This window comes from Odocoileus virginianus, chromosome 4 (genome assembly GCF_023699985.2).
Source record: "Odocoileus virginianus isolate 20LAN1187 ecotype Illinois chromosome 4, Ovbor_1.2, whole genome shotgun sequence".
Taxonomy (NCBI): domain Eukaryota; kingdom Metazoa; phylum Chordata; class Mammalia; order Artiodactyla; family Cervidae; genus Odocoileus; species Odocoileus virginianus.
The window spans coordinates 26043058-26068970 of NC_069677.1; the positions used below are offsets into that span (position 1 = coordinate 26043058).

The following is a 25913-nucleotide window of genomic DNA, read 5'->3' on the forward strand; positions in this document are numbered from 1 at the left end:
GGGACAAAAAACAATAAAATTCTTCTAAACCATAATTTAAAGACCCGTTCTAACTTATAAACTTTTAATTAGACCATAAATAGCAGTAAAAACTTAAAAACCACAACTTATTTTAAAACCTCATTACACAGCAGCAGCACACAGATAATATAGGAGAGCAGAAATACAGCCTTTTTTAGGTTTATAAATATCCCAAAGTCTCAAATGACTTACTAGACAATATACATGAAGAATAAGAAAAGTCTCTTGATTTTTCCTATTATGTGCAGATTATTTTGTAAATACAAAAAGCAAACAAACAAAACAAATACAGGAAATAAAATAGTATAGGTATAACAAAAAAGAGAAAGTTATAAAAGCAAGAGTACCATATACACACTCCTATTCACCACATTTGAGAAAGACTGTAAAGCAAAAATTTTTTGTTCATTAGATGAAAAGTCTCTTCAAAGGTGCTTTCTCTTCCTTTGTTAGTGAAAGAACCCCCTATCCTAAAGCCACGAAGTGAAATAGCATCAAAGAGTGCTAATAAATAGCACACTTCCTGCTTCAACTGGTAAAAGCAGGGGCTGACTGATTAGGTATCTAGAGATGCAGGTTCAACCTGTTCCAGTTTATAGGATACTCATCTGCAGCAAAGGCTACTTAGAGAAATTTCACACCTGCTGACATGGGATGGACTACATCTTCCTATTACTCGCTCCAGCATTCTTCCAACAGATGCACACACTGTTTCTCCTTCTGAGAAACAGCACATGGAGTCCAAGCACTTGATACTTGAATTTGTTTCAGTAAGCTGAAGGAGGTGAAGCAGAAAAATATTAGTTACTGAGAGATCTGGACTTCCAAAAAGCATGAAAAAAAATAACAAGTACTTTAAAACCAAAAGTAATGCATACATGTTTTATATAATATGGAAAGGTATGGGAGACTTTAAGAGTGATTAAAAGGCACTATGTCCTAAATTAGAGGTTGAGTAAAATAGTTATATAAAACAAGTAGCTGAATCTTGTATAAATCTGGAAAGTTTGTGCATTTAAAATTTTTTTTCTAAATTTATCTTTTGGCCCCACCACACAGCACCTGGGATCTTAGCTCCCCAACCAGGGGTGGAACCCACGTCCCATCCCACGTCCCTTGCACTGGAAGCACAGAGTCTTAACCACTGGACTGCCAGGGAAGTCCCAAGATTGTGGATTTCAGTATCTTAATATATTATGATCAATATGATTTACATCAACCACTCAGAAACTTAATGAAATTTAATTCTTCTTTGAACTTTTTAGGTGAAACTGCTCTTGCAACTTCAATTAAAAATGTCCAGTAACTGAGAAAAGCAGAGTTTAAATTATTTTGAGACTGGGAAATAACCAGGCAGGACTGAATTCCAATCTTCAGCAATAACACCAACAGCAGCAAACACCTTAATAGTGTTTACTATGTGCTAAGTTCTAAACACCGTATAGATATATATATACATACACCATAAATAATTCTTGAAAAAAACCATCATTTGCCTCAAGTTACTAAGCAACTATTAAGTGCTAACCATGTCCATAATAAGCTCATCTTGTTTTTTTAAAAATTAAATGATGATAAACTATTAAAGTCGATTAAGTAAGTAGTACTATTTAGGTTTAAAACTGAATTAATTTCTGTTAAGTATGCAAGCTTTATATTAAGGAGGGATAAACAACCGGGCAAGATTACTTAAAGCCACAGTAGTAATAATTTCAATCCTGTTAAAATAAGGAGGAAAATGGTATAACCACATAGCCCAATGACTCCCAACCTGGTTTTGACACAGTCAAGGGTACTTCTAAATTTCTCAAGGGTTATCATTTTAAACAAACTTATTTTCATTTACTTTACATGTATAACATACTGCATAACAAATCTCTCAAAAATATAGAGGAAGAAAACAACAGAAACAGATCATTGGAGTGCTACAATTCGCAAAGGCTGGGAGTCACCAAGTGTTGAGTGCAAGCATGGCAGAGGGGACATGCACGGGTGGCACAGGGGACAGAGACACAAGCATGATGGAACATAAATAACCTGGCATTCTGAACCTAAGCAAGTGGTGAAAGAACGTAAGTTAGTTGCTCAGTCATGTCTGACACTCTGCGATCCCATGAACGGTAGCCCAGCAGGTTTCTCTGTCCATGGAATTCTCCAGGCAAGAATACTGGAGTGGGTTGCCGATTCCTTCTCCAGGGGATCTTTCTGACCCAGGGATAGACCCTGGGTCTTCTGCATTGCAGGCAGATTCTTTACCATTTGAACCACCAGGGAAGCAACTGGTGAGGTCCAGCAAAAACCCTGTTTATAATAATCCTGCCAAATACCAGGCAATGTGAGACAACTTGGTTCCTTTTTGGCAATGAACTGACTGCATCAATGTCCTAGGATCTGCTGAACACTGAGGAACAGCCAAATTTCAACCTGTTCTTTCATTATAATGCCCTTGATTTAGGACTATTTACCATACTATTTCTTAAACTGAATTTTTTTGAGGTATTTACAGATATCACACGAAAAAAGTTTTGTGCTAAGTTTGAGAAACCCTAGTTCAAGGAATGTCTAAACAGACTTTGTGAGTAAAGGACTGCCAAGAAGTCATGTTTGTATGGTCAGTCTCCAGGGGGAGAGGTAGATATAGTGCAAATTTGGTTTTTTTCTGGTGAACTTCCCTTCTTCCCCTCCCCCCAAGGAACATTAATTAATCAAACCAGGAGGAATATTAATATTCAGTGGAAGACTTTAGGAAATCTTGGTTTAGGTAACAGGACTTAACCAGTTTCCTAGTTTCCTTCTTGGGTCACTGGGCTCTAGCTTCCTCCATCTCAAAACCAGCCCTTTATAACCTGACCTCAGGCTGCCTTTCCTACTCTCACCTTTAAATGCTCCTGTGTGCACACAGCGAACCTGGCAGTGTTCCTTGCCTGCGAACATGGGTCAGGGCCTGTCACCAATTAGGGGCAGCATGCTGACTCCTAACACCAAGATCAGTTTAAATACTGTCATTTCTATACAATCTTCCCACCTGTCCAACTATCAGTAACCTCTTTCTCTCTGGATTCTACTCCAATGGTTGTTTGTATCATTTAAACGGCAGAAGCACTTAAATTCACCTTGTATTTCACTGAGCAGGGCACTGCACTGGTTTTTACAGGGGACAATCTATTGAGTTAAGGATAAAGAAAAGGGTGGGAGGTAAGTCAGAAACAAGTAACAATGGCAGTTATATTAATGGAATGCTTACTGTGTGCCAGTTACTAGGTAAGAAGCTTCTCATGGATTATCTTATTGATAACCGCCTTTTGGGATAGGCACCAGACTTAAACACATTTTACAGATGAGGAAACAGAGAAGTTAAAAAAATATATTCAAGCTCACCCAGCTGGGGCTTGAATCTTGGGTTTCTTTGATTCCAGGGCCCAAACCTCTTTACCATGCTACTATAATGCTTTCTTATAGTTATGGTATAAGGCAGACTACAAATATCAAAAAAGGGAAAGGAAAGCTCAAAACCAGCTGCTATTGTTGGTATTAGTGGGAGAGTATTTTGATGAAAAATATGGCATCTGAAATACATACTGAAGACTGGATGGGATTTCAATAGCTGAAGATGGGAGAGAAAGAGCGTTCCAGGCTAAGCAAAAAGAATGAGTAACTGTGTGGGCAGAAAAGCATGATGTGCATTCAGCACATATTTAGCCTAAGTGTTGAGAGAGCAGCTGTTACTCGTGCCCCCTGGCAAAAGCACCAGTGTGCCTCAAAGTGTGATCTATTGATCATTGTTGGTCTGAAAACACTGTTACTGGCCCATGAGAACACAAAGGCATCTGGTCAGTGAGATTAAGAGATTAGACAATTTTACTGCAATCTGACAGAATATTTTTGTAACTGTTCAATCTAATAATTTCAAAATTGGGGCTTATTTTATATATCTTTTAAATTTCATTTCCTAGTAATTCATTTTTATTGTATTTTACAAAAGTATTGATCTGTGATGAACTAGAAATGAACAACAAAACAAGAAAACAATCTGGTCCTTTACATTTATCTGTGGAGCAATGAATTAGACTAGAAACCCGAACAAGGAGTTTGTCTGGTTCTTCTTAATTTAACAGCATGTGCTTTACTAACTGCTGGGGCTCAACCAACTGACAGGGATTCACTAAAGATGACATCCGTAATAGCAACAGCATTTGCGTTTCCACATACTGATACATGCAGAATAGTGCTTAGGTCTGGATCTGACTTTAGGTAATTATCTTTCTTTGCACTCATCACCTTTTACTTTAAAACCTGAGGACAGGTATTAAACTATGGGCAACTCAACACAGAGAGTAAACATCTTAAAATGTCAAACATATATAAAGAAATGACTTCTCAGATCACCCTTTGATCACACTAAATAAAATACATTTCTTTTTCTTCCTTAAGGGGGAAAACCCCCACCTGATTTGAAAATGCTGAATGCTGGTTAACTGCATTTCTGTAAAGCTATCTATTGGAAACACTATACTGTTCTCTAGCAAATCTCCAAGCTCTACCACTTTCCCATATATACATCTTTGATCTCATATCATAGCTTCCAGTATAACTGAGAACACAGCATTTAGGTCTCATTTCATTCAAAGTAAGGAGAGGGGGTTATTACCTTAAAAAAAAAAAAGACTATTAATAAATACTGGAAAAGAAGAAAAGCAAAGTACTGGGAATGAAACCCTACTTAGTGGACTAAAAAGTTACCTTTTAACTTATCAGAAATTTTGATTTATTGGTAAGACTCACTCTCCACAACACTTCTCAGAAACCACCACATAACTCAGAGCTAAAAGGGCTGCCAAGCAAAACAGCTATGGAGAGCCAACATGGGTATGTAAGGCTAGTGGAACTTTTCATCTTTACAGAACTTCCCTTCTGAAATAAATTCTAGCTTACTGCTTTTATATCCAATATTTTCACATCAATGATGGCAAACATCTAGAATTTTCTCCTGTTGCTTCTACAGAAATCTTTCTTGAATCTTCTAAATTTTGGAAAATTCATAACATTTCTAAGTTTTTTAGTCACTCCCATGACATTTTACCCTTCAAGTAAAGTTTTATCAAACTATTAACCACATTTGTTCTTTCGCTCTTAAAATTGTTTTATATACTTCATAATCAAAATGAATACCTTGCTTAGCCTTATAGGAGGTATCTGGAAAGAAGCCTTAAACTATAATGATGGTGAGAAAAAAAGGCTCCTGTTTAGGAAATGTTTTTCTTTTAAATGTAAGATCGAGAAAGTCATCGAATATTACCAATCTCCAAATTTGGTTACGAATAGTAAAACCCCTAAAACCAGTAACAGCTTCAAGTCCTTATTGAGAGTTGAAAGACATAGCTGTTTAATGATTATATTTAAATAACTGCTTCTCTTACTCAAGGCCTTTTTCTCCAAAACATGCAGCAAGTTCATATTTACTTTCCTAGACTCCCTCCCTTTTTTCATTCTCCCCAAATAAAATAAACAGTTTTGAAAGATAGTTATAAATAAAATACCTCTATACTGACTTTTAGGGATCCTTAGAAAGGAGATTTCCATATGTGTTGCCTAAATTTAAGTATGAAAATAAGCATAAATTATTAGGCAAGCTTATAAATTTGGCTTATTCCTTGTTTCAGAAAGACGGAGACTCTTTTAATAGTGTGATTACCAGAAAAACAAAACAACAATATCTGACTAGGAATTTGTAGTTTAGATGAATAAGAATATGAGGTATCTGTGAAAAATGATAAAATCTCCTATTTTAATGGAGGTGGTGAATCTGAATAGCAATTATTAACTAATCAGCAGAGCTAATGCTAAGAAATCAGTTTTCTAAGTATCAATCATACACAGCATATTATTACTGTTTGGTAGAAATAATATCAATACTAATACCTTTCTTCATTTTAACCTCCAGATGAAAAAGCTATTCAGTAAGTCAGCACAGATTTGAAAGTAACATTAGTTTTGTAAAGTGTCACACTTATCAGATATGCCTTATTATTATCAGCCTCTTAAATGTTTGATTCTGTTTACAAAATTTTACTCATTCAGAAAAGTGTACCATTTAGAGGCAAATAACTGAATATAGGCCATTCAGATTTTCTGTTCCTCTGTAGTTAGCTGCTTTGTTAAATAAAGCAGTATTTCTATGTTATCTTTGTCACACAAGGCGAGGAAGGTGACTTGTAGTTGGTTTAAACTGCTTAAAATGTTGTTGGTGGTGGCAAATTTCAGGTCTGGGACTTAAGTACCCTGATCCACAATGAGAAGGTTTAGTAGCCCTAGCATCCTGTTGATATCTCTATGGTAGCTACTAGGTGCAAGCTGGAAAAGGGCATCCAGAGTAGAGCCAGGAATCCAGAGAGAAAGAAATGACAGAACAATGAAGGCCTAAGAGGCAGGTGACATAGAGGGAGATAACTAGGAGAGTCTATGGCCCATGGTAATCTTTAGGGCTCAGCATAACTCTGTCCGATTTGGCAAGGCTAACCAAATTTTGATTAGGGAAATAAATGCCATTTCAAGAAAGAAAATATAGAAGAGAGGGATTATTTAACACTTATTTTTAAAAGTGATTTTTACCTCAAAATATATGCCAAAGACAGAAATACAGGAGAAGAGAAATACTCAACATACATTTTACTCAACCAATTTAAGTTTAGTGATATGCAGGAAAAAAACTGCAGATCAGGGTAACACCTCCAGCACTTTTACTAAAATCATATCCATGGTCAAAGGGTTCTTCTGCTTTCTTATTTATAGGAAGAGAGACCATATGTCACAGCATGATAGAAGAATTCACTTATCATTCCTTTGGAAAAGTAATCATAACAAGGCCTCTATTATTTTTAGGGGCATTCTATGAACCCAATTCTCAACTATACATTTTAATGGACATATTAAAGCAAAGCAGCACCAGATACATGTCTTATGAAATATCCACTTGAGTTTGAACCTTTGGGGAACTTTTATCACAGAGGACATAATTTCACAGTATTAACATAGCCAGGACCCAAAGGACTATCTGCTCTAGGAAATAACCAGGACATAATGTAAATCCCAGCCAGCTTCCCCTCTTTAACCAGTGTGCATCCTTCAGCTGAGTTTTCCTTTCAGCCAATCAGTGCATGTTCTAAACACTAAAAATCTTTCTATGTTTATCAAAATATGTTGATAAATATGTTGTAAAGATAATCACATGAAATATCCCTGAACAAAATAAAAATTCTGAGCTCTTTTGGATTTCTTTTCAACTAATAAAAATAATGAATGACAGCTGACTAATCTTCGGCATCTTCCATTTTGGGCAATTCATTAAAAGAATCTAATTTTAAAAACATTTTTCAATGTAACTCATATTTTTTTTTCAAATTACTGTATCTGTTCCACTGTCTTGATTTATAATCTTTAAATAGCTTTGTTTTAAAGTTTCCCTATTTATAAGCGTTATCTCAGATGACACAATAGCACCTTCTTGATCAGTAATTACAATATCCAAAGTGGCAAACAGCCCAAGTAAAAATATAATTACTAGTGGTAAGAATTTTTATCTTCCTTGGTTACTACCAATTAAAGTATTTTGCATATCCCAACTAGATATAGAAGTAGTTGGTAGGGTTTATTTATTTCTCAAGAGGGGAGTGAATCAAGTCTTTATTCATTTACACTTTTCTATTACAAAGATGTAACTATCAAGGCTAATGAAAAGTTAAGAACTGAGAGTTTGGTGAATATCAGTCAACAGAAAATTATTCAGTACCAGGTCTAAGCACTCATTCATTTGACCATTCAACTCAAGGGGGAGACTTAGATAAGTAATGTGGTGTCTAACTACATTAACATATATAAAATGACATACAACTACAAAGTGGGAAAAGTGATTTCAGAAATAAGAGAAATAGCATGACATATTTTCAAAAGAAGTGAAAAGGAATAAATGCTTGATTATAAGACAATAAGACAGAATCTGAAGTAAAGTAAGATTTAACTATAACTCTAAAGGAAGATTAATATTTGGGTACAGACATATAAAAAATGTAAAGATCACCAAAAAAGGAAAACAGGTAACTGAAAACAACATATGAGAAACAGTGAAGGAATCAGTAAAGTAAAAACTGCAATGTGAGGCCAGTCTCCCACAGCATGCCCCAAGCTTAGCGGATATCCCCAGGAAGGTCCAGCGCAGTACTACCTAGTGCACGCAAGAACTGTCCTGCTGGCTGCAAGCCTCAGCTAGCAGGTGCCTACTGTCCTCCCCTCTGTGCTTGCTTTCAGCAAATTCATATGCTGAGCTGACTGAACCCTTATCTTCTTCCATCTGGAAGGACAGAAAAGCAACAAGTCTCATATTACAGAACAATACTCTCACTGTATATAAGTTTAGAATCAAAACAGCAAGTCAGGGTCCACAATCTGTGAGGCATAAATGAAAGTTCACACACCACCACATTCATTTACTGTCACAAAAGAGAGCTAATAGGAGCTTAAGGAGCAAACAACAGAGCACACAAAACAAGGCCATGGTTATCCAGGGCACAAAGTTAAATTACAACCAGGTTTCCGGCAGGAAAGTTCAATTTCTTCCATTAAACAAATTCCTTGTCACCAAGAATTAGGGTTCTTATTGCAAAGGTATGTCTCATTTCATATTTCTCATGCTCCTTCTCAGAAGACTTCTCTAACTGGACTTCAGCAGAGTGGGTCAATCAAATAGCCTTTCAAATGTTAGACATATGGGTAGGGGGGAAGCTTGACTTGATTTAGTAAACAAAATTAATTTAATCCTTAATTTAAAATATCTTTTTTTAGTATTAACTAACTCAAATCAATTTCTATTCTTTGCTTTTTCTATTTCATAGGGGCCATGCCTCATGGCTTGTGGGATCTTAATTTTCCAACAAGGGATTGAACCCAGGCACTCAGTAGTGAAAGCATGGAGCCCTAACCATTAGACTGCCAGGGAGTTTCCTCTATATTTTAAATATTAGAGACCTTCAAAGGAATATGTGCCCATAGCCAAGCTAATTTAAAAATTTTAACCTTTCTTAAATTACCAAAAAAAGAAAGTTCCTCAATAAATAAAACATACTTTTTCCTCATTTCTGTGTGTTTTCTCAGTCTTAGGACTAATCAATAATTATTTCTATAAAAAAATGCTATAGTAAATTTCTTATATACATAAATAATAAAGTAGAATTTCTTGGTTTCAAGAGTACAGTAAGTTTATGTAAAGATAGCTTATTATTATAGCTTTGCCTTTTATAAGGGAGTGGAAAATATTCAAACTGAGCTTTCTTTTATTTAAAAAAATTATTAATAGCTTTGTGTTAAGGGTTCTTAAGTATCAATACTAACCTTATAAAAGATTTGAAAACTCTTAAAGGCATTCAATATATGCATAATTTTCCAGTTACAATAGTAAACACGTCATCATGGACCACACCCAGGAATACTGCTCAACACGATTCAAAAACAAGATGCATTTAAAAATTCACAGGATACACCAGCAGACAGATATTTGTGGGCACTTTTTCTTCATGAAGCTATGAGCAAATGCCCATCCAGTGGTCATTCACCACTCATGTAATCAATTGTTATTTCTGCCTAACCTTTGGTTGATTATATTTCTTTTTGTTTTTTGCTGATGCTGATAGTAAGTAAATAAGACTATAGTATGTAAAATGGTCATCTGATAGGTGAAGAACCTTGAAGCTCAATTAATACTCTAATCTGATTAGAATATCGGAGAAGGCAATGGCACCCCACTCCAGTACTCTTGCTTGGAAAATCCCATGGACAGAGGAGCCTGGTGGGCTGCAGTCCCTGGGGTCGCTAAGAGTCAGACACGACTGAGCGACTTCACTTTTACTTTTCACTCTCATGAATTGGAGAAGGAAATGGCAACCCACTCCAGTGTTCTTGCCTGGAGAATCCCAGGGACGGGGGAGCCTGGTGGGCTGCCATCTATGGGGTCGCACAGAGTCGGACACGACTGAAGCGACTTAGCAGGAGCAGTGTTTCATTCTTTGTCTATCACTACTCAAAAAATGTTGCTTGATTTGAGCCACCATGACATGTGAAAATATGATTTAATAAAAATATTAAGATTATTCACAATGCAAAAGTTAATCCTCACAAAAGTGCTTACCAGAGTGTCCTTTTAAATAATGAGCTCTCCTATTGCCTTATTAGATGTTCAAAAATGTGATAAGTATGCACTGTTTTCAGAAGGCACATATAGATAAAAATGATATACATATTTGGCTCAACCAAAGTTGGTGGTAAATCTTCCAAGTGTGTTTTCATTTTAGTTCTTGTTTTAAATATGAAATTTAGTTGACTACCACTTAAACTCCCATTTGTATATCATCTACAATTATACATCTTTGTAATTCAAAGTAGAATATTTGAAAAACCCTCATACTAATAGGAATATTAAAGTCAAAAGGCTTGGAAAATTTTGGAAGAACTCAAAATTACAAGGTTACATAAGTTATTTAAGCAGGGCTTTGTCACAGTCATTCATTTGATCAAGTGAACACAGACAGATTAGAAATCTACAGAATAAAAAAGAATTTAAAAAATACATATGATTAAAAATCCAGGGTGAGAAGCTGCAGGGTCCCAAAACTAAAAACAAACAACCTTTATATTACTTTTCCTCTTCAAACCAGACTGGAATTAAAGTTAATGTATAACTTTGGTATCTTAATATGAAAAGTTCTAGGATTTAAACTTTCAATTCTGTTCCATCAAAACACATCTTGGGATTACTAATTATTTTTTGCAGAAACTGACAGAATGAATCTGTCAGTGGAGATAAAGATATATATGAGATACAAAATCTATTATTCAATTTATAGATGCACTAAACAGTAGCAAGGATATGAAATATTTCAGCAGCCATTTCAGGGTACAAAGACAAATATGCATGTGTATTTACAACACAGATTAAGGCAAGATAAAAAATAGGCAACTGTCACTTCTAAGTAACTGAAACTTAAAACTTTAAATTGTATGATGAATTCCTGTAGCTTAAATTAAATTACTCAACATGCAGGAGCATTCTTAAATACGAGTATGACAAGCAGAAGCATTAGAATTGTGTTAGGAAAGGTAGTTAAGGTATAAAACATATAACAAAGTACAGATCTCTGTCCTGTTATGCTGAATTTTCATCTCAAGGAAATGGATATTTTTTAGGTTTTAACATACATAATGGTAAAGGTCAAATTAGAGACAGAGCTGTGCTAACAAAAATGCCCCACTCTTAATTCATGCCTCTGCCCATCTTTTGAGTTTTTTTAAATTGACCTTTAGCATGCAGAAGAGTTAATGAGGTTCTACTCCTCCTACTCTACCTAAGTTTGCTCAGCTGACTCCTTGCCCTCGACAACGGCTGCAGTGCGATGAACTCGTCACTGAAAGCGACTGTGTTGGAGTACATCTACAAGTGGACAGAAGAGGGACGGGACATGGAGCAAGTCAGTGAGCTGGACTTATCATCTAAGAGACAGACACACGACAAGCTTGGTAAAGACATTTGTTCCTACAGGAGCAGGAAGTATCATACACGGTATACATACATGACTGACATTTGCTATCCCAACAATTTACTCTCATTACCACACTGCTGTTCTGCAAGAAAAACTCAGAATCAATGCTGCCACCTCTTCTTGTGATATAATTTTTCTTGCTACTATTTGGATGATAGCAAAATGAAGTAAGGAACTGACAGCTTTCTAACAATTTTCATATCATTTGAAATTCGAGGTGACAGTACAAGTCTGAAAACAATAAAAATTACTGACTATAGCAAAAGAATAACATCACACATGGGATTTGAAGGACCATATACTGTCTTAACAAAAACAAGAAAAATCCCTGAGTGAAAGTAGAGATTTCCTCTTTAGATTATTTTTATATGTTCATTTTTTATGGAAGTACAATTGATTTATTACAATGTTGGGCCAATCTCTGCTGTATAGCAAAGGGACACAGTTTACACATATATACATCCTTTTCCTCTTTAGATCAGACCCCAGTTGAATATCCAGTCAAATCATTTAAAAGAAATTTAGTGGGGGTAGAAGGGAGATTATATTGACTTTCACACATAGAAAAATGATTGATTTCTTAACTCTATTTTTTAAATCAACTAACCCATGGTAAAAAACCAAAATATAAAGCACTTTTAACTTTTTCTTAAGGGTCCATCTTAAGGTATCAAATACTTCCTATGTAATCCTTTAAAAAGAGGCCTGTAAAAATAAGGACTAATATTATCATCTTGTATTATCATTAAGAAATCTCTTTGAAAGATATATGTAAATACTCTAAAAAAAATTTCCAAGGATAGATGTAAAATATCTGATTATTTACTTTTATAAAAATTTAAGTTTTTAAGTGATGTCATTAATCTATTTTGGTGAAATATAACTTTAGGCAAGAAGACAAGACAAAAATGTTCTTCATAAAGGTCTGGAAAAAGTATAATAGTCAATGTATTAAAAGTAGTATTCTATTATCAAGAATTTCTCTGAAGCTTAGAAAAATGGCAAACCTTTCTGATATTTAAGTAATACCTTGCACAGTGGAAAAATCTGTCCATATTTGGATATAGGTAAATGCATAGGTAGGCACAGTAAATAGATTATGCAAATTTTTTCAACCCAAGCTGAAGATCAGTATTAGAGCAGCATCCTAATCATTCTTCTAATTATGTTCTTACAGAGGACTTACTACATACAGACCCAGATGCTTCATATTAATTGTCTCTAACAATCATGTAAGGTAGTAATTATTATTCTGATTTTATATAGGAAGAAACTGAGGCTTAAGGAAGTGACTTGATTAATAATATACATTGTATGGTTAAAACAGTATTTAAATTAAGTCTGTCAGGCTTCAGATGCCTGCACTGCTTCAATGGTGTTAAAATGTATACTGGCTAGAATTGAGTGACCAAAAGCAAGTAAATGCTAAAGAAATGTTAATGTGATCAACTGAAATTAAACCCATATACTATTTAGGAAGCCTAACAAATCACTAAATACTTAGGAAGCACTTATTCTATTTGTAGCATTAACACACAACTGAATTTCCAAAATTTAAACAAAATCTGCTTTGCATACAACAAACATGCAAAAACAACAACCCCCGCCCCCACCCCCCATCTGCAACAAACACTCAACCTAGGAAGAATTAAACAATTAATAAAATTGGTGTTTACAGGGGCATAAAAGTTGATTAGAATGTGTTCCTGAGGATATATATTCAATGCCATGGTACAGTTAACAGAACAAACTAGGATTTCCAGGTTATGTACAAGTCAAATTATAAAGACGGTACATTCAACAAAATAGCTTTTATTTCTTGAGCATCCACTTTGTCTGAATATTATTTCATTTAATCTTCACATGCAATGAAATAGACATTTCTGTCATAATTTTACCCATGAGGAAACTGAGACTTAAAGTCAGAGCTACCCAGTGGTAGAATGAGGATTTTGAACCCACAACTATCAGGTCCTTAAGAACATATTCTTAAACACTATGTAAACACTGTTAATACCTGTTGTAGTTTAAATACTTTAGTGAGTATTCAATGAGAGAAAATATTTTGTAAAACTCCATTCTGTAGAAGTTATTCAGGTTAAAGAACTATTTCTTCTGTTGCCAACAATATAACCTAAAGAAGTACTACTGAAATTCTAATGATTCTAAAGATATGGATATATATTCCAATTATATATATTTGATCAAATGCTGTGATATTACTTAAGATGTAGTTATACTATTATTTGGATATAACTTAATAGTTTTATATTTCTACTCTACTTCTATGAAATTTTAAAATTATAATTTTTCGGGAGTCAAAAACTCAATACAACTTTAACAGTATCACATTTAACAACATTTATATAGCAAAACACTTGATACAGGAATAGTTAATTTACTATTTTCTAATAGGAACAAATTATAATGACAACTATTCATTAAAGACTCCTAATTCAAAAGGTACTGTATATAAAATGTGGTTACCTGTGCCTTTTCAATATTTGTAGGATGGAAGTGATGGTCAAATACTTTTTTCACAATATCAAGAAATAAGCATGTAACAACCATGAGGATTATGGCAAACCAAGCAGAACCACTTGACAGGAGCTGAATAAATACAAAGTACATATTCTGGGAGCTCAAAAATGGCCTGCAAAGAAAGTGGGCTTAATAAATGAAGAAACTGACAAGACAGATTCTTAAATCAAGACATTAAGTAAACCCACTATATTCGAAGGTTATAATTTTAAGTATATGGAGGTAAAATGTTCAAAATTCGGAATCAATGTAATTTAATTAACTAATAAAATGTAATACACTTTCACTGTCAAAAATAAAATCCAATTTAATTCGCTTGAATGACAACCATAGTTTTTATAATTAGGAAAGTGCCAAGTAGTTGACTTATTCTATCCCAGTGGTAGGAAATCCAAAGAATTATGTTGTAATACAGACTTAAGAGGTTAAAAAAGCAAGAAAAGTATGTAAAAAAATGTTTTCTACTAAGCAACTATAAGCTTGATAACCAAAATTTTAGGTTGAAAAGCTCTAGTTAGAGGATCTTCTCTACACACTTATTTAAAAATAAATGTACTCACAAATATTAGTTCTACATAGTAATAGGTTTTGTCAAAATACCATTTTTGGGGTTTTGTACATATCACTTCAAAGCAATATAGGGAAATACAGGAAGAAATGAAGAAATAAAGAGGATTAAAAACAAATGATAGTCATGAGCATCCTTTTATAATCCTAATGAAAGTTAATGTTTAGCCAATCCAAATTTTTTACCTGCTTTTTGTAATATTTTGCCTGATACAATATTTTGCAGACACAGTAGGCAATGTAATATAAATACTCTAATTCAGAGACTTCAGTTGTCCATGATTTATCAAAGAATTTTAGGATTCTTTAGGATAAGCACTCATTTTTTATCTATCAGAGAAGCTGAAAATCTGATTTTAGCAATGAAGATACAGCACACTATTTACTTTTGAGAGATAAGTTAACTTATTCATGATAAACTTTAATGTTTTTATGTGACTTATTTTATTATATACATTAGTAATAATTTAGAGGTATCAATACTATGGTTAGCATAAAGAACAATAATTTTCAAGTAAATCTTATTTTTAACCTTTGTGATCTTAGAGTTCAGTTTCCAAATAGAAAAAAAGGGATAGTAAGATTATTGTGATAATCAATGTTAATATCTCAGGTAAAACACTAGAATGCAGTAGATAGAGTAATTGTTAGTTTCTTTTTTTCTTCCTTATTAGTAAGATCAACTGAAAGAACTAAATTTCTTACCAGGATAGGGTCTTAAAACTATTCTGAGCAGAATTTGTTCATAATATAACCTATCATAATAAATATTTATTAGAGTTGAATCAATGTAATTAAAATACAATATAGTAACTCACCAGAGAATCCCTCCATAAAACAAAGAAAACACAAAATAGAATAAAATAGATCCCCATGTAACAAGATGATTGATCCAGGTCCAAAAATGAGTTTCCAAAGCCATCTAAAAAAATAAATTAAAAAATCCTTATTGTAAATTAATAAATCTTTAACTTATCAGATATAACCCAAGAATAAGTGACTAAAAAGTTCCTATGGCAAAGTCCCTCAGAAGACAAATATTAATGAAAGGCTCCTAGTATGAAATGGAACAATTTCAAGTTTATACTATTTTTCTTCTGTGAGGAAGCAGCATTAAAATTTCATGAGTACTTCATCAACTCCATGGGCTAAACCAGCTTGTGTTATCTTGCATCACATAGAGAGAAGCATAATTTCACAGGTGGGTATTGGGGAGTTAACTTTCCTTTGACTAGAAAAATCAGCTGAGGCTTTCCAGAATAATGAATTAAAAAATGAATTCATAATGAATTTTTTGACAAAAATTATCAAACTAGCCATCCATGAAATTATTCTTGACAGTAAAAAGAAAAACTCTATTACTAAAATAATGAAGAAAATTTAGAACTATATAGACAAAACATGTCCATGCTCCTAATTTCTGTATCATACCTTTGCTGTGACTGTAATAACCATGACTGTGAAGACCAAGGTGCCAAATGTCCAATTTCCAAACATCTAAAACACAAAGAATAAACTAGTACTGTATTACATGTTAAAATGATGCTGAAACAGAAGTGATGCAAAGAATAATCACATTCTTCACTGAAAATCACTTGCATCATTTACGTCAGGTACATTTGAAATCTGACTAGATTAGTAAAGTTAAAGGAGAATGAGAAGAAATACCATAAAGCATTATTATGTTTATTATATAAATGATCCTTTGGATAACACTATCAGACTGGAAACTCAAAGAAAGGTTTGAAGTTGTGTGGCACAGATAGTTTTTAGTGAGAATTATACACCTGTTAGTAACTGCTTTACTCTTGTCACAGAGTAAATATAATAATAAACCCTGTTCAATTATAATTATTTTCTGAAACCACTCCAGCCAAAAGTCACAGGAGAATACCTGCCACTGTATTTCTGGACACAGCATAGAAAGATCAAGTAAAAAGAAATTTATACATGAAACCAACACTTGAAAGGAAAGGTAATGGCTAGTGGAATGACTCAAAGGATTCCATGTAAAAATGCAGTTAATGCCAATCAGATAGTATGCTCTGGGCTTTTTAGCCAAAACTGACTAAGATTTATTAAAAATGCAGATTCCCCAAAGAACATCAGGATTTAATTTCCACAAACAAGAGCATAACCAGAACTTTATGTCAATTTAGGTCACCAAAAGTCATAATCTTTACCATTGGTTAAAAAAAAAAAAACCAAAAGACCAGTCATTTAAAAACAAGTGGGTTCCAATGGCAATAAAACTTATCTAGGTAATTAAAAATAAATGACAAACTCAGTGCTTAAGACCCTGAATAGCCAAAATAATCTTGAGAAAAGAATAACAGAGCTGGAGGAATTATGCTTCCTGACTTCAGACTATACTACAAAGCTAATGTAATCAAAACAGTATGATACTGGCACAAAAACAGACATATAGATCAGTGGAACAGACACAGATCAGTGGAACAGGACAGAAAGCCTGGAAATAAACTCACGCACCTATGGTCTAATTAATCTATGCCAAAGGAGGCAAAAATATACAATGCAGAAAAGACAATCTCTTCAATAAGTGGTGCTGGGAAATTGGACAGTTACATGTAAAATAATGAAACTAGAACATTCCCTAACACCATAACACCATATAAAAAAATAAAATCTAAAGAAATTGAAGACCTAAACGTAAAATTCCTAGAAGAAAACATAGGCAGAACACTCTGACATAAAATGCAAGAATGTATTTTTGGATCTGTCTCTTAAAATAATGGAAATAAAAACAAAAATAAACAAATGGGACCTAACTAAACTTAAAAAAGTTTTTGCCAGCAAAGGAAACCATCCATAAAACAGACAGACAACTTATGAATTGGGATAAAATATTTGCAAATGATGCTACAGATGAGGGATTAATTTCCAAAATATACAAACAGCTCATACAGCTTAGTTATAAAAAAATAAATGAGCAGAAGACCTAATAGACATTTCTCTAAAGAAAACACACAGATGGTCCACAGGCACATTAAAAATTGTTCAATATTACTAATTACAGGAGAAATGCAAATCAAAATTTCTTACAATGAGGAATCCCCTAACATTGGCCAGACTAGCCATTATTAAAAAGTCTACAGAAGAATTTCCTTAGTGGGCAACTGCTTAAAAACCTGCCTTCCAATGCAGGGGATGTGGGTTCAATCCCTGGTCCAGGAAATCAGATCCCACATGCCTAGGGGCAACTAAGCCTGCAGGCTGCAACCACTGAGCCTGGCGAGCTACAGCCCAAGCTCCGCTACCAGACAAAGCCCACACAGTGCAACAAAAAGCCAGCATGCCGGAACTCTCCTACACTGTTGGTGGGAATTTCATTAATGCTGCCACTAGGGAGAATAATGGTCCTTAAAAAGCTAAAAACAGTTACCATATGATTCTGCAATCCCAATCCTGGGCTTATAACTAGAGAAAACTACTTTGAAAAGACACATGAACCCCAATGTCCATAGCAGCACTATTTACAATAGCCAAGACATAGAAGCTACCTAAATGTCTACTGACAGATGAATGAATAAAGATGTGGTATATATACACAACGGAATATTACTCAGTCATAAAAAATAATGAAATAATGCCATTTTTGGTAACATGGATTCACCCAGAAATTATCATATTAAGTGAAGTAAGTCAGACAGAGAAAGACAAATATCCTATGATGTCACTTATACACAGAATCTAAAAAAAAAAAGACATAAATGAAATTGTTTATAAAACAGAAATAGATTCACAGAAACAGAAAACAAACTTATGTTACCAAAGGGGATAGTGGGGTTGGGTGGGGAGAGAAGATAAATTAGAAGTTTGGGATTAACATATACACCCTACTATATATAAAGCAGGCAAACAGTAAGGACCTACTGTATATACAGCACAGGGATCATGTAATAACTTATAATGGGAATCTGAAAAATAATATATATATGTATACATACAACTGAATCACTATGCTATACATGTGAAACTAACAACACTGTATGTTAACTATACTTCAATTAAAAAACAAATAGCTTAATGGTAAAAAAGCAACCAATAAATAATGGTTCTTACAATCAACAATGAAACATTAATATCCCTTTATTTGAGGGTATTTTGGGGAGCTTATTTGTCAAGGGGAAAATAAAGTCATATTGACTTTTCCTACTTTTATCATCTCTAGAAATGACTTAGAATACTGAAAAACCATCATATCTCACTCAATTCGGCTCTTAAGAATGCCAGCTCCTCCTTCAGTGATATGGAAGCAGGTAATCAATGCAGTCAGGCCACGTGGGCCTGGAAATGGTAACAACCACACATATCTACCTCTTAGTGTCTGGTTTTACTGGGCCCAGATTGGGGCTAATTATATGTATTGAGGCAGAGGATGATTTAAAATTCAAGCATTTAAGGACCTAGAGGGAGCTGTAGAAAACAAATTCACATTCTCTTTTTAGGTAAATTAGCAAAGTAATTTATTTCAACTGTAGCAATAACTTAAGACTATTTCCCTCTGATTTCCCCTTGAATTTAGTTTAATTGGTGATGAAGTGAGTGGCAGAGGGAATTTGGGGATCTAGCTAAAGAGATGTTGAGTTGGGCTTATTACTTTGGCTTGCGCTAAGTAGAAGCTATTTATGTCACTCACAATCATTTTCACATATACTATGTTTGTACTTACAGTTTTACGTTTTTTCACTGAAAGGCGGCCTGCCAAAATGAGTAAGGTTTAGACTACTCTACTAAACCTGGATCTGCTCCTGCTCAGAAGAGACAGATGCTCAAAACATTTTCTATCACAATGTTTTGGTTTTTTTTAATCACTTCTTTTAACTTAATTTGATACCTAATAATTTAATAAAGCCAACCATATAGTTCGAATTAAAGAAGATGATTCAATACTCACTTGTAAAGCCAATCAAGAAATAGTAACTGAGAATCTATTCCATGCCAAGTACCATTCTAGGCCTTGGGGAATGAAGCAGTAATAATGTAAACATTCCTGACCTCACGGAGCTTGTATAGTGGAAAAGGCAGGACATAAACTTAAAAATATATACTTTCAGGTAGAGGCAGGCACCATGAAGAAAAATAAATGTAGAGTAAGGGGTCGGGAAGTGACAAAGTGAGAGGGACAGATTTTACTGGAGTGGTCTAGAAAGTCTGAGTCAAGCCAGTGATAGTTCAGGAGACCTGAAGGAACTAAGGGATTCAGCCACATGACCACATGAGGGAAAAGAATCTAGGCAAGAGAAAGAGCAAGTGCAAAAGTTCTAATGCAGGAATAAATTAGTCTGAAGGAGCAAGAAAACCAGTGTGGCTGGCATACAGTGACTAAAAGGGAAGGTGGTAAGGAAATACAGTCCAAGAGGTAGTCCAAAATTTTTTCATTCTTATAAGATCACTTGGGCTGCTGTGAGAAGAATGGATAGTAGGAAGGGGAAGAATGGAAGCAGGAAGAAGGTAGCTACTATGGTCCCTGAAAGACTGAAAAGGAATAGTTGGTAATGAAGCCAAAGTAACTTATAGAGACTGAGAGAAGATACTGTGGCAGGCAAGAAGGCTTCATAAATTGTACCCAGTGGTTGAGTTCATAAATGCTGAGGTATGCTCTTGGATTTAGCAATAAAGTGGGTGCTGCTGACCATAAAGAACATGGTTTGGATGGGAGAGCTTTGGGGGAAAGTCCAACAGGAGTACATTTAAGGGAGAAGAGGAGGCCAGGAAGTAGAAATAATAAAAAATATAACTTCTTCCAATTTTGTAACAGGTTTAACTTAACTATACATGGATCTATAAGACAATTACCTTCTATAGAGTTAATCAGTTGTTCAGTTCTCCATTACAAACTATCTTTTTATTATTCATTTTAAACATTGACCAATTGTTGGGTGATACCATAAGAAGCAAGGTATATTTTTCTATTCTCTGTATATGAAAATTTCCTATTGACTGTTCGAAGTATTATTAGTGCTTTAAATATTCTCATGAATAAGAGAATACGCAGGGAAATTATGCAATGAACTAGATAATCAAAGGCATTTCAATCATACAAGCTTTAATTAAAATGAATCTATATCTACTGTTAGGAATTAAATTGCATATGTGTCTTTAATGACCTGATTGGTAATTACAGTGGTTAAATCATTTGAATTAAAATAAAGATACTGACTTCTCTGTGTAATATAAATATAAAATAGTATATTACTATCTTAACACAAAGCTCTTATCATTTGATGATTAGGTTTCAACAGCTGATTACATGTATAGTGTGAAAGAATAATTAAAATCATTAACATTAAAAAAAAAGCTTTGTAGTAAAAACTAAAAAAAGGTTTTTCTTTCTCAAAATTACAATCTAGGCTCAACCCTGAAGAATAGTCATAAGAGAAAGAGGTAAACAGCATTCTAGAGAGGAAACACAGAGATGGCTTTGAACTCTAGAAATGAATGTTGCATGTTCTAAGAGAGCCAACAAGGGTAGTTTAACTTATATGGTTAAAGAGAGAGTTTGTGGGAGAAGTAGGCTAGATGGGATTGGGTAGAACAAGGTCTTCAATAAAAAGATTTGATAGTAATAGTAACAAGTAATACTCTGAAGATTGAGTACTCTGTATGCTGGCCTCTATGCCTAATGCCCTACATATATCATTTATTCTTCACAGCAAACCTGCTGCTGCTGCTAAGTCACTTCAGTCGTGTCTGACTCTGTGCGACCCCATCCCTGGGATTCTCCAGGCAAGAACACTGGAGTGGGTTGCCATTTCCTTCTCCAATGCATAAAAGTGAAAAGTGAAAGTGAAGTCGCTCAGTTGTGTCCGACTCTTCGCGACCCCATGGACTGCAGCCTACCAGGTTCCTCTGTCCATGGGATTTTCCAGGCAAGAGTACTGCAGTGGGGTGCCATTGCCTTCTCCGTCACAGCAAACCAATAAGGTAGTTAATTAAGCTCCTAATTTTGATGGAGGAAACTGAGTCTCAGAGAAGTTAACTAATTCATCCCAAATCACTCAAATGATAACTTCAGATGCTAGTATGTAAATCCAATCTGACTGACTGTAACATATGCCTCTTTCCCGTCTATCTACTAGTACTGGTGGCAGGGAGCAGTAGATAAATTTCCAGTGGTATATATCTGAGTGACAGAACTGGTAGGCTAAAAGGGGAAGGAAGTTAATGATATACAATTTGAGTTAAAAAAAAAAAAAGGTAGTTAACAAGTGGTAAAAAGAAAAAAAGAAACTTTTATACCAAAGGGCCAGAACAATTTACCCTGCATTAAGATTTTTTATTTCATATAAAGCATGCTCAAGATTTAATTTTAAAAGTCACTAAAAACTAGAAGCAAATCAAAACTGTAACATTCTTAAATAATTTATACCATGTAATGAATATTATGTAGCTATGAAAAAAATATTTTTGAAGCATTTTTAATAACAAGAAAAATCACTGAGGCAGGATTAAGGGGAAATGGTGATGAGGTTATTGAGAGGATATAAATTTGAGGTTAATGAAAAAATAATAGGAGAAATATGTAAAAACGATAGGAATAATTACACCTGGGTACAAGGAGAACAGGTAGTTTTATTTTTTATTTTTGTGTATTTTTCTGATACAGTATTTCAAAATCAGAAGAAAAATAACTAGCACAAAAGAGATCTCTTTAACTTCCTTTTTATCCAAGGACATCTTCCTTTTTTCTTAACTTTTCCCCCTCTTTATTCTGTCCTGTTTTTATCCCAGTATTTCAGGTGAAAATGGGCATGCTCACCCATATAACTATATATTTGATGACTGAAATTCCCTGGTGATTCATTGGTTAGGAATCTGCCTGCCAATGCAGGGACACAGGTTTGATTTCCAGTCCAGGAAGATCCCTCATGCAAAGATGCAACTAAGCTCATGGGCCACAACTGCTATGATCACACTCTAGAGGCCCTGCTCTGCAACAAGAGAAGCTACCACAATGAGAAGCCTGTGCACTGCAGCTAGAGAGTAGCCCCTGCTCACTGCAACTAAAGAAAGCCTGTGAGTAGCAACCAAGACCTAGCACAGGCAAATATATATATATGTTTGATGGTCCTGGCACAGGTGGTAATACAGCACAGAAGTGTACTAGGCTAATAACTGTTTCTCAACAGAATTTAGGATCATGGCAAAGCATACAGGCTTTGATATTATACAGATCTATACTGTATAATACAGAATATTATATATCAATTATATAATATTGAATTATACTCTTGTAATTTATTTACTATGTGACTTGAGGCAAGTTTTTTAACCTGAGATTACTTTTCTAATATGAAAAAAAGTAACATATATTTTCCTCACATAGGACTGTTGTTACAATTTAGTAAGTTAATACATGGAATATACCTGGAACAGAGAAAAAAAACTGAATAAAATTCAATTACTTGAGAGAATTGCTGTAACATTCATGCTACACAAACTAGACTCATATTTGTCCAAACCTGGCTAAGTATGTCCTCAAAAGTGGCAATAATATGTATGTTCCTATTCCATATCCTAAAGGGATTTGCATGGTTAAAGCCTCTCTAAAATTGGAATCCACTTCCTTTATGCTCTTGAATATTGTGTTATTTCAGTTGCTCATTTCCAGTACCTCTCACAAGACTCTAAGCTCCATAACGGAGTGTGTTAGTTCCTCTCATAAATCCAGACACTAGTATAGTACATGGGAATGGCTGGTCCTCAATAAATGTTTGTTGCACAGATAAAACTTCATATTCTCCCAACTGCAAATATATTTTGGAGTTCTTAAGTACTGCCAACAGAAAACAGAAACTAAAAGGTGACAAGTATTTTCAGTCTATCACAGGACTACAGATGTCATTTCTTTTCCTCCTAACCTATCTAGTTAAGCCTAGAGAGAGGCCTAGTTCTGCAAAGTATCTCTCAACATGAGCATTCCAGTCAGGACACGGAAGCAACATACTTTGTGGTACTCCTTTCCAATTTTACATTTCAGAAATATGACCATTCTAAACTGTAACTTGACATCTTCAGGATTGCTGGTGTGCACTTAAGAGTACAGCAGCACTTTTTAAGCACACCAAAAAAAAAAAAATTCATTCATTTAAAAGCAAAACCCTAGACATTGTCTCTATTTCTCATTTGAAAAGGCCAAGTAATAGTATCATTCCAACAGAATTACTGTGAGGATTAATGGAAATGCAGCATGTAAAGCACTGAGCACAATATTACGTACTAAATAAACAGTTCAGTTCAGTTCAGTTGCTCAGTCGTGTCCGACTCTCTGTGACCCCATGAACCAACCGTAGCACGCCAGACCTCCCTGTCCATCACCAACTCCCGGAGTTTACTCAAACTCATGTCCATCGAGTCAGTGATGCCATCTAGCCATCTCATCCTCTGTCGTCCCCTTCTCCTCCTGCCCCCAATCCCTCCCAGCATCAGGGTCTTTTCCAATGAGTCAAAATAAACAGTAGCTATTATTAAAACACAATCTTGAAGTGAACAGCATGCAGTGGCATGAATATATTCCCTTATATGAATTAATTTTTGAACCCACAAAACTACTTAGGTAACTTGAATTTCACATTAAAACTACACTTCATTGCCTTTCTGTTTTGATTTTCATTTGTATGAAATTTGATTAAGAATAAGTTAAAACCTTTTAATAATTGTAATTTAATATATACAACTTTATAACTTAAACGTAATTTTACTTTATTTTTTAAGACAAAGTTATCAAAAGCCAAACTACATTAATTATTAAAAACATTCTGTAAAAAACTGTATATTTTACCTGGCCATTTCCAAGCAGAGATGTATCTTTCCCTATGAGAAAATAGGATCCAAAAAAGAAAATAAAGGCATGACTGAAACCCAAGATGGTCCAATAAAGAAATGTTTTCATGCTTAATTGACGATTTTTACTTATGTCTCTGCAAATTTAAAAAAAATGAAGAGAAAAAATATATCACGACTTATTATTTACCTACTAAATAATTATTACAATTTGATAATTAAAAAAGATGGCTTTTTAATTCAAAATTGCTTACAATTTTAGCAAAAGAACAAAACCTAATTTATAAACCACTGCTTGTAAATCATACAGCTTATATTTTCATAACATATTCAAATACAGTTTCTCATTTGATAAGGAAATATGATATGGGCATAATTTTTCAGTTTAACTGTGTAAAGTTGCTATTTCTTTTTTGGGGCCATAATGTGTGCCTTATGGGATCTTAGTTTCCTGACCACGGATTGAACCTGGTCCCCTAGTCGTGAAAGCCCAGATCCTAACCACTGGACTGCCTGGGAATTCCCTCTTTGTCAAATTTGTTATATTCTGTTATAACCAGACATGATTATTTCTTTATGAGGTTCCTAACTGAGTTCACGTCTATCAACAGCTATTATGAGCAGAAAAGCCTGTGCCAATCTTGGGTCAGGGCTTCGGTAGCTCAGCTGCTACAGAATCTGCCTGCAATGAAGGAGACCCTGGTTCAATTCATGGGCCAGGAAGACCCCCTGGAGAAGGGATAGGCTACCCACTCCAGTACTCTTGGGCTTCCCTGGTGGCTCAGATGATAAAGAATCCGCCTGCAACGCGGGAGACCTGGGTTCAATCCCTGGGTTGGGAAGATTCCCTGGGGAGGGGCATGGCAACCCACTCCAGTATTCTGCCCTGGAGAATCCCCACGGACAGAATAGCCTGGTGGGCTATAGTCCATGGGGTTGCAAAGAGTCAGACACAACTAAGCAACTAAGTACAATCTTGGGTCAAGCCCAGGCCTAGATATCCTGGGAAATCAAGGTAAGTTACTGCCATTTCTGGATAACTGAGTATCTCTATAAGCATAAAGGTCAAGTTAATGTGGGAATCATAAGCTAGTCCTGAGCTGAGTCCATGTATCTATGATTATCTGGTTCTGAGAAAGGAATAACCCAGGGGGCCTGGGATGGGATTTAATGGCCTCAACTCTCCATCTTGCATCAATTACTACCCATAAATTCGGCAGGGCTAGAACACCAACTACTTTTTAGGTAAGTAATGAGTAACTTTTGTGTGTGCCCATGAAGCAGAGTATTATTGGTTTAAAACAGTAAGTGCAAATCACGCAACTGCTCAATGCATTCCTAGGACGAAACTATTCATTCCTAAAAACATTGGAAAACTTATTCAAACATTCTCTT

At 34.8% G+C, this 25913-nt stretch overlaps 1 protein-coding gene across 7 annotated transcripts in view; it reads right to left on the reverse strand.

Annotated features, from left to right (window-relative positions):
• Positions 1-25913, reverse strand: part of ATP11B (ATPase phospholipid transporting 11B (putative)) — a 113209-nt gene that overhangs the window by 7099 nt on the left and 80197 nt on the right. For 4 of the 7 annotated variants that reach the window (XM_020879895.2, XM_020879894.2, XM_020879900.2 and 1 more), the window contains 5 exons: positions 24517-24655; positions 16143-16208; positions 15530-15633; positions 14091-14256; positions 663-796 (listed from right to left, as the gene is read on the reverse strand). In XM_020879895.2, the coding sequence (XP_020735554.2) occupies positions 663-796; positions 14091-14256; positions 15530-15633; positions 16143-16208; positions 24517-24655 (609 nt within the window). Of the gene's footprint in view, positions 1-662; positions 797-8239; positions 8366-11408; positions 11495-14090; positions 14257-15529; positions 15634-16142; positions 16209-24516; positions 24656-25913 lie in introns of those variants that run through there. The other 3 variants (XM_020879899.2, XM_020879898.2, XM_070466343.1) reach the window with 3 other exon arrangements.